A 16,647-nucleotide genomic window follows, 5' to 3' on the forward strand; every position below is an offset into this window, starting at 1 on the left:
AATAGTACGAGTAAGTTACGGATAAATTTCCTTGCATTTGTAGCCTTACCTAGTGACCCAACTAGACAACATTGCCATCTAGTGGCCTAAACATACTACAGCCACCATTTTTGGGGTGGGGGCAGGGGTACTAACACAGCCCTGAGGGGCAAGTCCAGCAGATGCAATGTTAGTAGATTCCAAAGCCACACTGAGATCATATACAATCGTCCAGAACAAACATGTGCTCCTTCAGTCAGAGAACCCACTTTTCCAAAGCTTTACCAGCTCCATGAAGAAAAGACTACCTCCACCATTGAAAGAAGGTTTTGATCTACCTCACTTAGATTTCTTTACTCTGAACTTTTAAAATCCATTTCTCATTCCCTTGTTCACTGACTTTTTGAAAACATTTTCAAAACATTTTCTCATATTTACAATAAGTATGTTGCCTTATATCAACCATGACCAGGTAGAGAAGTAGATGTGGGATAAATGGAAAGTACAAGGACCTCCACAGGGAGTCAGGCCGTGCCTTAGTGGAGATCTTGAATTTCCCTTAGAATGAGCAAGTGAGAGCTAGGCTTTGGTCTAAACAAGACCAAGATGTAAGGGACAGGAATACAGGAAAAGGCTTATACGAGTGAAGAAATGCAGCTTCACCTGAGGTGCCCAACACTCCAAGGATACTCTTAGCAAACATCCCTGAGGACCTTTTTAATTAAAATCAGATACCACTGTCCCTCCTGACTTACTGGAAGGCTTACATAATCCTTCTATTCTGCAAGCAGGTCTCTTTTGGCAATCGCCATCAACATGTCAAAAGGATTTGGAGAACCACACCCAAGACTGGACCATTATCAGAACACCACCCATGAACTCTTGCCAAGCCCCCCCTCTGACTCCACACCGTTAAGATCATGATGGATGGGAGAGCACAAACAAAACAGCCATTAAGCATTTGTTTTGTTTGTTTCAGCCCATTTTTGACAAAACAAAGATGGAAACACAAAACATGGGTTTATATTGGTTTGAAACAAAGGAACAAAAAGAACATTGGAAGAGGCAATATTAATACATCAAATATGTATGCGTATCTCCAAAATTTGCATCAGAGGCTTGGTTATGCCCATGCAAATGGTTCTTAGTTCTAATTTGTGTCTGAAAAATCTGGAACACCCTTACTTCCCCTGTGCAAATCTCCTAGGAAAACAGCCTTCGGTTCTTACCTATAATAAAGAGAATCTCCACTGCAATGTCACTGACCGTTGTGCTCCGAGTGGTGGACAGGTCATCGTTGCCAATAAAGCAAACGTTGTAAGGTACGGTCACGGCAACATAAAACGTCGCCAACAGAATAAGCCAGTCCCAGCCAGCTTTAAAAGTGCTAAAATGCAAAAGTATGAATTTGGACTTTTTTGCATCTGAAACTTTATACTCCGGAAATGCTGGTTTATCTACAAAAACATTCTGTGGATAAAGACAAAAAGAAAAGAAGAGAGACACAATGTTAGAAACAAGGATCACAAAGCCTTCAACACATTTCTGTATGGAGAATTATTTACACACACAATGTCAGCATATTTTACAAGTGATTTTTAGAAGTTGGTGATGCAAAAAGTAGAGTTGTATATACTAAGATTGAGCAGAGATCTTTGTTAAGAGTAACAGAAATATGCAGAGTTTAGTCATGAATGTTGACTGAACAATCTAGATTTTGTTCATAAAAAGTAAAGAGAACACTACCTGAAATGTCACCTAAAAACTTTCACAGTAGCAAGTAAAATCCTACACACATTCTAAACACACAGATACATTTATATTCCTATTGTTATGGGAAAATTCCATATACTATTAATCCTGAGAGAACAATCGTTATCTAAAGAATATATTTGACCTGAAATTCTTCTAATGACAACAAAGGCCCCATTTTTCCCTAGATAAAGATATATAATCAACATTGTATTTTAAAAATCTGTTTTCATTTGTTTCAAAGTACAACCCGGTTGGGCTAACTACCTGAAATTTTGCACTGTGGTTCCTCCTGAAGTTTCAAGTTGGGAATCCAAACCTTATAACCTAGATTGGCATGGATCCATTCTGACACTAGCTAGCTCTGTTTAAGGTAGCAAAGTAAGAAACAGTCACCTAAGAGTTACTATTCAGGTCATGGTAAAAGAAAGGCAGCTGATTAAAAGGCGAAAGATTTATTTGCTCTGAAGAGAAACCAGAGTATATATGGCAGCTGATTAAATGCAGAAGAATAGCTGGAGTTTTTATAGCTGCAAAAGCACTTCGCTCTGAAAGCAGTCGAAATTAATGAACAACTCTCCTTATTGCTATGAGACAAATGGAGGCCCAACAATAGCAGGTGTGGAAATTTGACAAGCCTGTGACCAGATACTTGCAGACCTTGCTTTGAACTCAGTTAATGAGATGTACAAGATAGGGAATGGATACTTAAATTTCAAAGTTAAATTGAACAGAACAATGAAAAATTCTGGAATGCTTATAGGTCACAATGTGTTTTCCTATTTCAGGGATTCATGAAAGACTTGAGGACTCAAGAAAGGTTCAGAGCAATCAAGACCACTTAGCTCTTTAGCAGTGGCTTTCAGTAACCAAATATTTCTGCTTCGTTACGATCAAGGCACCCCTTACCTCACATCTTTTCTTGGTAGGTATTCCACACACGTGTTATTTCCTGTTAATATTTTTACTTAACCCACACAGGGTTAACCCACAGGGTTAAGGGTTTACTTAACCTCATAATGTGAGAGTTTCATTGTGAGAAACTGCTTCTCTACTTTCAGACTTTCCTTTGATGCCTATCTGCCATTGCATCTACGTTCCACTTAATTCTCTGACACTTGACCTTCCTCCTTTGCCTCATTCTTTAGTTTCCGGAAACAGGTTCCAAAGGTAGATTTTGGCATAGAACTGAGAAGAGAAGAATGAAGTACAACTGTTGGGCTTCTTATTAAAGCTTAGGTTGTTGCGTAGGAGAGAGTTAGGATCCATACTTATTAATCTCCTCAAGGTTGATAAGCACTTTTACTCACGATTGGATATGATACATTCTAATATAATTACTTTTGTAAATATTTATACAATACATAATCACTAGAAGCCATGAGAGAATTATCTCAATTTCTATCCAAATAACTCTTTACCTACAGTGTTACAGAAATAAAAATTTTACCTTCTTTGAGGGAGAAGCCACTCTAGGAGTGGGGGTCATGAAAAGTCAAGAAGTATTTTCTCTGGATTATGTTTTATATGAAGTGTTAGTGATGCTAATGTAAAAGGTCAGCAATATATTAGTTATATTCACAAGTCACAAAACCATTCACACTATTTCATTTTTATAGGCAGGCTACTTAAAATGTATTATCTAAAATTATTTTAAAGGTACAGAGACTCTAACAGATCTCATATTAGATTTAAAGTCTGAAAGGTTTTACACACAAATCCTGCATTTATCTTGACAAAAATCACCTGAGTGAAAAAAATTGATGCTTCTCTCCTCCCACCACTGTATTTATAAAATTTTATCAGAAACCTTTTGAATGAAGGAAAATTTCTTAAAATTATAAAATGTGCTTTTAGCAAGTAAGGAGAAAACACATTTATAACCCTGACACTTAAGGAGTTTGCCTAAAGAATAATATAACCAATTATTCTCAATTTTAGATATATATTACTTATTCATTTTGAAGCACATTCTTTAGTATCAAAGGTGTTTTAGCCATTTAACCTCTACCCTATAAATTATTGAAACATAATGGTTAAGGTTAATGTCTAATTAATGTAACTGTTTCCAAAACTATTTTTGCAGCACTTCTTTGAAACTAACTTCTGAATGAGCAAACGGATAAGAAACTATTTCTACAGTCACCACACACAGGGTAAACCTAATGGAGTGTATGCCTTTGATGATGACTAGTCATACCTTGCTGGTAATATTCAAGCATTTAAAGCACTCTCCTTTTAAGCTCCCAAGGCACTCCTGTGATCTTTCCATTTCTTTGTGTTAGAGATACTTGCATCATCCCAATGTCATTTATTAAAGTAACAAATCAAGGAAAGCAGAAATTAAACACCTTTTCCAAAGAAGTCCTGGGAACATAAGAGCCATGACTAAAAGGTGTTGCATTCTGATTAGGATGAAACCTCGCTAATGGCCTGCTGAGTTCCTTTGGCTATGGTTTAATCATATATTCCTAGTCTACAGAACTGCATCAGAGAGGCAGCAAGGTAGGGTGAGAGCACAGTGTCTTTGAGTCAGAGGATTCCCAGCTGGGTCCCACATCCACTGCTTCTACAGTGGAGATCTGGAGTAAGTTGTTCTTTTTCATTATTCAAATATTCTAAAAGCTGTATCTAGTATTGGCTTGCTGTAAGAATCAAATAATATGATGTATTATATGTAATAGGAATCTATAAATAGTAGAGAACTATACAAATACTAAGAAGTCTTTTTGGTATGTGTGATAGTTAATGTAGCTGGATTTCCAAAAGATTGATTGTTTAGCTAATAAACTGTCCAGAAAACTTTTTCCTCTTCTTTCTTCTCTCTTACTGCTATTTTTTAGCCAACTGCCCTGTTCTACTTGGAAGGAGGTAGTGAACAGGGCCATTCCTGATGCCATACTTCTGTTCCAGAAGTAAGAGTCATCTGAATTGTTAGATCACTGTATGAATTAGATGTCCTCAATTACTATGTATTATTTTAATGATCCACCTTGATATCTGTACTTCTTAAATGAATGGCAATGTAAGCAAATAAGCTAAGCAGTGGGAATTATAATTTTTTAAATGGGACTTTAAAGTACTGTTCTGTTCTTTGTTGACTCTAAAGGAGAAAATGGCATGTTCAGCAAATGCATTTTAAAATTCAATAATACTTGCTAAGTTCATATGACTCTCAGCTAAAAGCCAGAAGGTCGTGTGAGCTTTAGCAGTGCAGAATCTCTGGCTAATATTTGTTTAGGTGCTTCGCTGGTTGACTTGCATAGAATTAAACCCAGATGTGGTTACCTTTGTTTCTCCTTAGACCTTGTTTACTGTGTCTAAGGCGGACTTGGTAACTGAAGGGAGATGTAAATAGGAACCCATGGAAGGATCCATAGATCAAGTCAGGTGTCCTGTTGCAAGTCTATCTGTAGACTCTAAGGAAATCCATGTGACACCGAGGCACACATATCCCTGGAAAACCTTTATGTTAAGTCAAGACACAATAAATAGTGCTTGACACTCAATTGTCGTATGTGGCAGACCAGCACCAGCATGGCCAATGGTCCTGGAGCACAAATGGGTCAAAGCAGCTTGTTCTGGTTTCTGGAGGGATCTCATGGAAGTGGAACTAGATTTGCAGCACTTTGGTGTCATCTCGCTCCAAACCTGGGCAAATGCATCGTTTTTGTTGAATATACTCACAGAAGCAGATACTTTGTATATCTGATGCGTGACTCTGTTTTATCAAGGCATTTGTATGTCAAATTAGGTAGTTTCAAGCTTCATGTAAAATGTAAGATGTCAAAGAATCCTTGTGTCCCCAACTCCCAGAACTTCTGGATCTTAAATCGATTCCCAAATACCTCTGGTTGTCTGGCATGACTTTTTTCTAATGTCACTGGCAAGGTAAGTCCTTAGATTTTCTACCTGCTGCCCATAGTCATACACACACCCCCAAAATTGTGTGTTCCAGAGATTCCACAGTGTAAATTAATGACATTATCATCATTTGAAAAATTATCTTTGAATATCTACAACTAAACAGACATAGTTTTGGGTTTTTCAGTGAAGTCTCTTAGTGCTAGGGACAAATTATGAGGTTAAGTGTGAAATCCTGGTGGATATGTGCCACATAAAACTTGGTAGAATCACCTTTAATAAGCAGTTCTTTGCTGTGGTTTTTGACAGATAAGCACCAGGTTTCAGGAAGTAGCTCTATTGTTATTTACTAAAAGTGAAACTTTTTACAAAATTCTATAATATATGGCATGTAATTTCAAATTCAATGTTCTACTGTGTGAAATTTCCAACTGTGTTTTGTGTAAAATGTAATTTTTTTAAGTGGAGTAATGACTTTGATTTGTTCATAGTCCCCCTGGATAAAAGCATTAAATGAAATTAGATAAAGTGCAAAGTAGATGGCACTAAAATTAAATTTGAGAAGTTTTAACCAACATACTATGAATGCGTAATATGACTGGCTGCATCATCTTGTCCGTAAAATATAGCCAAGATCTCCCCATTTGCTGCTTCCCTAGTACCATATTGTACTGATTGCAATAATATTCTAATCTCTGTGCTGTGATAACACTATGATTAAGCACTTTTATTACAGAAACGCCTCATGACTGCTGACCTTTTCCAGTTCATTCTTTATAGGAAAGCACAAGCCAAAGTGGAAAAAAAAATCTAGGAAAGCTAACCAGTAAATGGAGCCTTTCTTTAGCGAATCAGACATTGCCACCAGGGGAAGCTACCATTCAGAGTGTACACACATATCCACCTACATTATTTATTTTCAATTTGTTCTTTTCTCTTCTTTGCAGGTGCCCAGAGATGTGATAAAGGACCGCACGACTCCGTCTCCGGGCTGAGTCAAAGTGGGTCCCTGCTCTTGATCTTCCTTTGGCTTTATCTAGGGGAAAATAAAACTCATTAGGTACCAATAAGTACATCATTTCATCTCAAGAAAGTAAAGATAGGACAGTTCCCTTTCAGGAACACATGCTTTTCAACACTATAATGATCAGCTGTCTCCTACTGACATTTAATTTAATTACAGGTGTTCAAAATTTATATATTTTAATGATCATACTAACTGCATTAGTTTTTAAGAGTAAAGTTAAACATGCATGAGCACAGAGAAACTTTCAAACATTTCAGAAAACTATAAAGTAGTAAATAGAAAATTTTATTACTTCTTTCCTATTATTCTACACTCAATGTTTCTACCCAAATTCAACTCCCAATGTTTTTCTTTTTTATTTTCCAGGAAACTATCTAGTCCATATCTTATACCTACATTTATATATTTTTTGTGTAAATGGGAGTTTATGAAAAATCTGTTGACATATTTTTCACATTATAATAATTTGTAAATCATTCCAAATATGCACATTGTAGTTCTTTCCACATCCTATTTAACAGCTAAGTGCTTACCATATTAAGGATATAACTTGCCTTATTCATTTTTCTATTTGTCTATCATACACATTTGGATTTATCCAGGATTTAAAAAGAAAAAAAAAAAAACTGGGTAGCTAATCCTGCAGTATAAATTCTTAAACACATAGAGCTTGCATTGCTGTGCTGGCATATTCAGCAAATAAATGACTAATAGTGAGTATGTACATTTTCAGTTTTGGTCTATGTATTCCAAATTTCATTCTAGCAATTTACATTCCCAGCAACAATGAAGAAATGTGCCTGCTTTACCACACACATATCAATGAAATACAAAATAAGTGCTGCCTAACACTTTTAAAGATTATTTATTGTTGTCCAGTTACAGTTGTCCCTATTTTTCTGCCTGTTGCTCTCCCCTGCCCTGTCCAACCCCTGCACCCAAAGACAACTTCTACCCCATGTCCTTGTGCATGAGTCCTCTGTACCTAATATTTTGAAAGTTTAAAAATGCCACATTATGGCTTGAATTTGCATTTTCAAAATTATGAATGTGGATGAGCATTCATTTAAATATTTTTTGTCTATTTGAATTTATTTTTCTGAAGTCTATTTATATTTTTGCCAGTTTTGAAGTTGGTGCTTTTCTGTTGATTGATAAGTACTCTGTGTACTAATTCCTACTTTCTTATCATATAAGCCTCCAACAGTGTTCTTATTTTGTTACTTGACTTTAGACTTATTTGATGCAGTATAAAATTTTTAAATTTTTATGTTGTCAGATTTATCAATCTATCCATTTGTAGTGTCTAGACATTATGTCCTGCATAATCAAACTGTTTTCACTCAAAAATTATTTTTTTAAATATATGCATGTATTCTTCCAACATCTTTATGTATTTATTATTTTTTTTAACAATTATATCTTTAATTCAACTGGACTCTATTTCAGTAAAATTAGGTAGGTATCTGCTATTTTTTCCCAAAGGGTTGTTGTTTAAGATAAATAAACAAGTTGAGTATAGGAGATTAAGAAACATTAAGTGTTTATTTGGTCAATTGGTCAATATATAATTTAATCCTAAAGAAATTGCTATCTATTACAATGGTTACAAAATATAAAAATTAAAAACTATTCTTTATCTAAGCTTCATCATCAAATCTCGCTAATATTATGAAGGCTCTTTGATTCCTCTCCTTCATTAAAATGATTTGGTTAAACTGCTACCTTGGGGAAAACCTTTAACTATTATCAGTGGCACCAGGCCCTGTTCTAGATCCTCAGTATTTATTGTTTCAATTAATCCTCATAAATACCAATGAAATAAATATTATCATCCCCCATTTACTGAAGAGAGAACTGAAAGGCCTAATATGATGGCACAAGCTAGTAAGGGGTGGAGCCAGTATGTGAAGCCAGTATGTGCCGTCACATAGGCTCATTTGTACCATTGTTCCTGCACATCTGAGCTTGGACTACAAGTCTTTCAAGGAATTTAAGCATTCTTCATTCTCACTCCACCCTGGGATGCTTTTAATGACCAGAAAATGAGATGTTTTATTTACTGCCAAAGTCTAATCTGATGTTACATGTCTTTTTAAAAATTATTCACCTTTTGATTTACTTTGAAAGAATGTTTAAATGAAATATGATGTTAATACAGTTACTATAGACATGAATCCCTAAAAACAGATTAGAAAACACAAAGTAGAACATCAAAAGGGACACATTGTTGGAAACTCATGGCTGAACAAAGCACGTTTCATCGTATTGCATCTGAAAATGTAATTATTAACCTACCAGAGAGTAATCGTAAATATATTCAAATGCGTAAACAGCCAGGGTTCTAAGGCAATGTCTACAGAAATGTGGTAGGAATGGGCAGCAGCTGCTTTTGCAATATCAGTCAGTATCAAAATGCCAGGTGGAATTACAAAGCTAACTACAAAATGGGCCAGATTAGAGATTTATGACAGTCAATAAGCCAATTCTCTTCTCAGTGAGAAATCTAATAAATATCTGAGATTTTCTAAATCAAACAACAGCAGTTTTATAGTCTTAAAAAAAGCCCCTCAGAGGGAAATGTCAAAGAACTGTATCTGTCTTGGCCGTGGCTCTCAATGAAAGACAGAAAAGTTTTCCTTGAAAAATTTTAGTCACAATTTAAACCTCATGCAAGATTGACATTGAAAATCATTCCACTTGGTGATCTAAAATCTTTCAAGCAGAGGAAAGAAGTTAAATTGGTCCCGGCTTGGTCCTAACTAAATAAAAAATTACAAGTACAGAACAACTCATTGAAAAAATATATAGGTACAAAATATTTATGACAGCAATATTTGTAATGTGTATGTATACACAAACATATAAATACTGTATATACATACACATAATATACCTCTGTCTTCATGTGAAACTAAAAACTAGCTAATTGTCCATGTAATGGACACATATATACAAACATATAAATACTATATAGACACATAATGTAATGTACCTGTGTCTTCATGTGTATACATGTGTCTTCATGTGAAACTAGAAACTAAGTAATTGTCCATAACAAATGAATGCATAAATTGTGGTATAGTCATGACATAGGATATTACAATTTCCATTAAACTAGACTCATGTGGGAATAAATGGAAAATGAATGAAATATTAGCATAGAAATACCTCAAAAAGATAGTGTTTATGTACAAAAGCAAGAAAGAGAAGACATAGACATGGCAACATTTTTATAATATTCATACACATGCAAACTAAATCACATATTGCTTAGGAAATTTTATATGCTGTAAAATTATGCATACTCATATAACTACAGCTACCTACAAAGAGATTGGAAAATAAAGTCTCTAGCTGGGTCATCGTATGTCTTACTAAGTGGCATTAGTAAAATTCTATTTTGTTGTATGGGGATTTGCAATATTTTCACATTACATATATGATATATATATATTTTTGAATGTAAAAAAAGTACTTCACAACAAAAAAGAGGCAAGACTAGAGTGCTGTTGGACCATTTAACAGTGGAACTTAACTAAATGCTTTAGGTTTGTGCTGGTGGTGAAGGTGAGGCATCGATTGCCTAAGATGAAGGACTCTGGGTTAAAATCTGAGGGAGAAATAGTAGTTAATAAGATAAGATGAGGGTAGCAGAGGGGAAAGCATTCCTAACAGAGCAAATAAAAGGTGTGAGGGCCTTGGGCAAGAAGGAGCCACAGCATCTTTGGAGAAACTGAAAGAAACCCAAGAGGTTGGGGCATAGAGAATGCGAGAAAGAAGTAAAAAGGGAAACTAGCAGGTGGGCAGAAGCCAGACAGATAACCTAGGGCCTTTGAGGCTACACACAAATTTTTCCTTTTTACTCTAATGAAATGGTAAAAGTATTAGTTAGGGAATAGCCTAAGCTGCTTGAATAAGTGGCTTCAATAAGAAAATAACACTCTGGGGGTGTATGTTTTTCTGTCTCGCTCTCTTTTCCTTTCCTGTAACAGAATGGAGGTGAGCAATCTGAAGTGGTGGAGCAGTTCTGCCATTCTTCACAAGTGGTCTCCACCACTGAGTCCAAGGCAGCTCCCCCTCTGGAAGGACGAAGAGGAAGTGGAGGGCAGGAAGCTTCCTGTGAAGGAACTGGAAGTTACACACACCACCTTTGCTCACACCATGCCCACCCTCAGCTACAAAAGAGACTGGGAAATACAGTTTCTAGCTGGGCAGCCACATGCACTGTTAAATCTTAGTTGTAACTTGGAGAGGGTTCTGTTATTAATGAATGAGTTCTGGGGGATAATTAACCGTCCCTGCAGATAAAGCCATAACAAGGTTTCTAGCATTCAAATGACATGAGGAAATTTGAATTTTCAAAATAACACATTGACTTGTCGCATGGGAATTGATTAGAAAGAACCAATAGAGGTTGTTAGGAAATCACCGAGGAGGCCCTTTTAGTAGATCAGTTGAAACGCAGTGGTAGCTTAAACTAGAGTGGTCCCAGTAGAGGTAGAGCAGAGACGCGTGAAACGCATTTCAAGAGTAAGGTTGCATGGCTTTGTCAGCTAATTGGTTATGAAATTGCCCAGCAAGAGTTTAAGGTGAGAGGGGGAAATCTAAGACCTCCAAAATGTAAGAGGCCAACTGTGAGACAGAAGTTTGTAAAGGAGAAACACAAAAGAGGAGGGAAATGATCATTGTGGTGTCAGAGAATCTAAGGAAAAAGAATGTTTTAAGAAAGAGAGGGGTCATAATGTCTTCACACCTCACTCTGAGTGATTTCTCCTTCAGTGGGAGAGATATCCCATTTCTCTCTCATAATAAAAGGGAAGGAAGGGATTGATTATACAAGGAGGTGAACATACAGAAATGAAGGCAGAAAGATGAGAGAGCTTCTGTCTGAGAGATTTCCTCTTTTTCTCCCTTCCCCCTTCCTCCCTCCTTCCCTCCCTCCCTCCCCCTTTCCTCCCTCCCTCCCTCCCTCCCTCCCTCCCTCCCTCCCCCTTTCCTCTCCCTCCCTTCCTTCCTTCCTTCCTTCCTTCCTTCCTTCCTTCCTTCCTTCCTTCCTTCCTTCCTTCCTTCCTTCCTCCTTGACATTGGAGGTGAAGTCTAATGCTAAGGATGCTAGGAGCTGGTGGTTTGAAGACAATAAGGAATGCTTGAAATATTTGTGATAGAGGATGGGCTGTCAAATCCTGATGGGTAAGTGATAGATTTGTTGGGGAATTTGACCACCTTATTTGAGGCTGCTAATAATAAATTTAGAGGGGTTCTCATCTGCCTTAGTGAAGATTTTATCCAAGCACTTTTTAGCCACCTGTGTGCAGGCCAGAGAAAAAAGATTGCTGGTTCTTTCGAGTTTACAGTTTTGCTGGATGGATACAGAAAACAAAATACAGAGGTGCAAGAGTTTAGGGTATACTCAAAAGAGACTTTAAAGTTATGAACCATGAAAGCTAAGGTAGAAGCGAAAAGAAAACAGTAGTGAAATAACAGGAAGAAGGTGAAAATTTCAATGTTCTGGAGGTTACTATCATGTTAGAAAAGGTAAATAAGTAACATGTTAGGAGAGGAGGTATTATGTCATTATGCAGGATGATTAAATAAGCAATTTCAGTTATTGAGCAATACTGAAGGAAGGTAATTTTCGGAAAAAAAGTTAAACATTATGTTTTCATTCCACCGAGTTAGGACTTTTCAACAAAACATCATGCATTGGAAATATTCTCTAAGCCTTCAATGTATTCTAAGCATTAGGCTAAAACTTTGTCTTGGTTTTCATTTAATTCTCACCTTGTTAGGCATTAGTTTTTCCATTTATTGAAAAGCAAACTAAAGGTCATGGAAATAGTGTAACTTGCCAAAATTTAAAGTGGCAGGGCTGATATTGAATCCCTAATGATTTTACTTGAAAGCTCCCGTCCTTTTCACCTTACCATAGGAGATTACAGACAGCTCAGAAGTAGACTCTTATTAGATATTTTTACTCATCTGTGTTGTCCTGTTGAGTCACAATGGATCTATCTCCCAGACAGGAATTACCTTCTGTGTTGTCTTTTCTTCTCCCATTTCACTCCTTGCATCAAGAGAGATATACACTGGAAAATGCTCCCTCTCCAGTTGTTATTTTAGGTTACATTTCCTTTCTACTTCTCCTTATGTCCCCTCTTTTACATTGTAAACTACTTTAGTAACACATTTTTGCATGTTAGAGCATGTGTTCCCTTTAAATATTAATTCAGAATTCTGGTTCAAGATGTTTTATAAAAAGCCTTCATTAAAAAATTATAAGAAAATATAAAGCGTGAATTCTTATGTTCTGAAGTACATAATTTTGAAAGCAGAAAATCATTAGAAACCCAAATAAAATTTAAAAAACCAAAATCACAGTGAAATAATTTAACTTGTCCTAGAAATTGGCTGATTGTGGAGACAAAGGTCAGATTATCTGTAGGAATCATGGAAGGAAGGGGTAGTTAGGACTATATAAGGGTAGTTAAGAGGGAAACATTTGCACTTATAAACTAGTTGTATATCTTGATTATGGTGGTAGTCACACAATGTCCCCATGTAATAAAATGGCATAGAACTGTACACACATAGACACATATTATGCCAATGTTAACTTTTTAGTTTTAATATTATTCTATAATTATGTAAGTTATAACTGTTGGCAAAAACTGGGATCTCTCTCTCCCTCCCTCTCTCCTGTCTTTGCAAATGCCTGTGAATCTACAACTATTCCAAAATGGAGTCAAAAGATACTTTTCATGTCGTGTCTAGGTATTGGTCTATTTTTACTGATTTGAGTGCAGTGTAGTGAAGGCTTTTAAATGCTGCATGAAAGCCCGGAGCTGGTCCTTTTTGGTTCATCCCAAGAGTTTGTGTCAATTTGTGAAAGCAATCCTTCCTCAAAGCTTGTTACTTCTATCTTTTATAAAATTGTTACACTGAACTGATCTTCTTAGACTATAAAGCTTTACTGTCATGCTGTTATATTCTATCATAAAAATATACAAATTATTTATCTATAGAGCAAATGTGTATATTTTTACATGTCACTCGTATATTTTATGAGACATAGATGACTTGTTGCTACTACCAAGATTTCAAATAGAGCCTTGCCTATAATAAATAAAATTTTAACCCACAAATGAACAAAGTAAGAGAAATACAAGGCACTATGTATTTTCATATTTATTGATTATTGGGAATTTGGCTACATGCCTTGCTTCTCAAATAATTATTATCACTGTCATTATTTTCATTTCTTACCTTAGTTTATTTTTTAGAGAAATACTCAAAATACTATACATAGACTTGATTTTATATTTTACAATCACCTATGTTCTATATCATTTCTGATATAATTATTTTCAGTTTACTTATTTCCATCATGAAGTAAGAATTTTACTGAGTGCAACACATATAGATCTAGGAAATAGCAGACAAATCATGTATATAGCTTGATTTCTGGTTGATATTGGTCTTGAATATCTAAATCAAGAAAAGATTTATATAGATAGATATAGGTACATAAATATGGTGCATATTTCCCCCCAGTTCCATTTTCTGTAGGACTTTGTCTCTGGTACACCCATTACCCAGCTTTAAGGAGTATGAATACATGCATAGTATTGCTTAGTTCTATAGATTCTTTTGAGGCAAATTGAGACATCAAATCTATTTATTATCTATTATCATTTATCTACATACATGAATACATATATGATTAAAAGTTTTAAAAACAGGATCACAATATATGAGGTCTGTCCAGAAAAAGTCCAACCATTGTTAATAATAACAAGAAAGATTTGTGGTGACATCTACGTAACCTGGCAGCCAAGGAGAGTGGACTGGAATGCGTGTGCATGAACAATGACAACTCAGTGGGGGCAGTAGGTGCTGTTGGTGAGCATGTGTACTATGTGACCATCACATTGAAAATGACTTAGTGAGTAAAGCAAGAAATCTGCATTAAATTTTTCATTAAGCTCAAACATTCCTCCATGGAAACTATTCCAATGATTCAGAACGCCGCAGCTATGGGCAACGGGTTATTGGCAGCTTCCTCACCACAATGTGCCCCTTCACGCATCACATCTCATGCAGAGTTCTTTGACAAAACATCAAATCACCCAGCTGACTCAGCCATCCTACAGCTCAGATTAGGCAACTTCTGGCTTTTCCCAAAACTAAAATCACCTTTGAAAGGGAAGAGATTTCAGATCATCGATAAGATTCAGGAAAATATGACGGGACAGCTGATGGCGACTCGGAGAACTCTGTGAGGTCCCGAGGTGCCAACTTTGAAGGGGACTGAGGCATCATTATCCTATGTACAATGTTTCTTGTATCTTGTATCTTGTTCCGTAAATGTCTACTTTTCATGGTACATGGCTGGATACTTTCTGGACAGACCTCGTATATCACATCGATATATAACTGTATTTTAAAAGTATTATTGAAGATCCAGTCCTGGAAGAATGATGGCTTTTAATTGGGATTTTTAGATTCCCAGGGGCTAGATGAAATGCTGTAGGGATGGAAATGTGTGAGTGTGGGACAGGAAAAAGTTACTAGGTGATGCACTTGATCAAGAAACCTCATTTCTGTGTATCTGTCTTATAAAGTGAGCTTCAAAATGAAATTTTATTCAGTGAAAGAACTTTTGTTTAAAGAAAATGGTCTGTATCATTACATGGCTTAAAAAGTTTGCTAGTCATAACTTAGCACAGAAATAAAGGCAATTCAGTTACTAAAGGTTATTAGTGATACTTAATCATATTCTTTATTGATGTCTTTACATATTCATTTCAGTTGTTCTGTGTGAAGAATTTAACTCACTGGTTGAGAAAAGTTCGGGAGGAGCATTTATGCAAAAATTGGCTAAAAAGACAAAGGGAGAATTGTTTTAGAATTTAATGGCAGGACTTCAATTTCCTTTGAATAGACCTCTTATTTAGTTAGATGAAATAAGAAGAATGCCACAGGATTATTACAGGAGCAAGTAGCTCTTCCTTAAGAGTAAGAAGCAGAAATATCTGAAATAATTTTTTGAAAGTCTGAGAAGTCCAAGCAGCAAAACAGCAAGAAATAAAGTAAGGGAATTTAGATAAACTAATATTAATAATTCAGGAATTTTAAAAGTATTAACAATCATAATAAATTCTTGGGTGAAGATAAAGGTTAGTTTAAATAGCCTAAGGAGCAAGAAAATTCCTTTGTTTAACCTAATATATCAACTTATAAAATGGCTCTTAAGAATTATTTACTTTGATATATGTAATAGCAAATTTATATTTATTCACTTTTTAATGTTGATGATTTTCAGCCACATAATGGATGCATGCAGTTTTGTAATCTCCTTTCTACTTTTTTGCTTGGATTAAAATTTTTCATAATAAAACATTTACTACATAAAGAAAAACATCAAACTTTGTGGTTATAAATCTATGTAGGTAGCAAACCACTGGCCATTTGAATCTTAGAAATGACCACTCCTTACATTTAAAAATTAAATGTAAATTTTAAAATCAGAAAGAAAAACCCATGAAACAGTTAACAGAAGAGGAGATGCAAATGGGAAAGTAAACATTTCTTTTCTTTTTTTTTAAAATCTATGCTCCTTAATAATACTGGTGGAAACAAATTTTCAGAAAGTATCATAGAAATGAAAGTACTTCAATGAGTTATTCTTTGAATCCTTTAAATTCATGAAAGTGTTTCTCAGCGATAAATTCAAATAAGTGGATCAACACAGGAGTAATTAACTTTTAATGAACACCAATAATTTCACTGAGAGAGTTGCATGTACAGAAATCAGAAATAACACAACAATCTTCCATAGGACCATACATTTCTTCTTTTTAATAAATTTCTTCGAATTAAGTTGAGTGTTGCCAATTAAGTAGAAAATAGACTGAGAGAAAATTTTTGGCTCAGTTTATTGGAGACTGAGTTAAAGAATTTAATTTTAACTCTGAAAAATATTGGGGTAGTCTAAAAAGGGAAGACAGGATCTGACTTTTGCT

The 16,647-nt window shown here is 35.5% G+C and overlaps 1 protein-coding gene across 1 annotated transcript in view; it reads right to left on the bottom strand.

The window, feature by feature from the left end:
• KCNH8 (potassium voltage-gated channel subfamily H member 8) overlaps nt 1–16,647 on the bottom strand; it is a 283,777-nt gene that overhangs the window by 120,542 nt on the left and 146,588 nt on the right. The window contains exons 4-5 of the mRNA XM_054595068.1: nt 6,504–6,631; nt 1,209–1,449 (exon numbers count right to left, since the gene is read on the bottom strand). Coding sequence (XP_054451043.1) covers nt 1,209–1,449; nt 6,504–6,631 — 369 coding nt within the window. The remainder of the gene's footprint in view (nt 1–1,208; nt 1,450–6,503; nt 6,632–16,647) is intronic.

Source organism: Pteronotus mesoamericanus, unplaced genomic scaffold, assembly GCF_021234165.1.
Source record: "Pteronotus mesoamericanus isolate MK-2021 breed Mesoamerican mustached bat unplaced genomic scaffold, CSHL_Meso_final scaffold_54, whole genome shotgun sequence".
NCBI classification, from domain to species: Eukaryota; Metazoa; Chordata; class Mammalia; order Chiroptera; family Mormoopidae; genus Pteronotus; species Pteronotus mesoamericanus.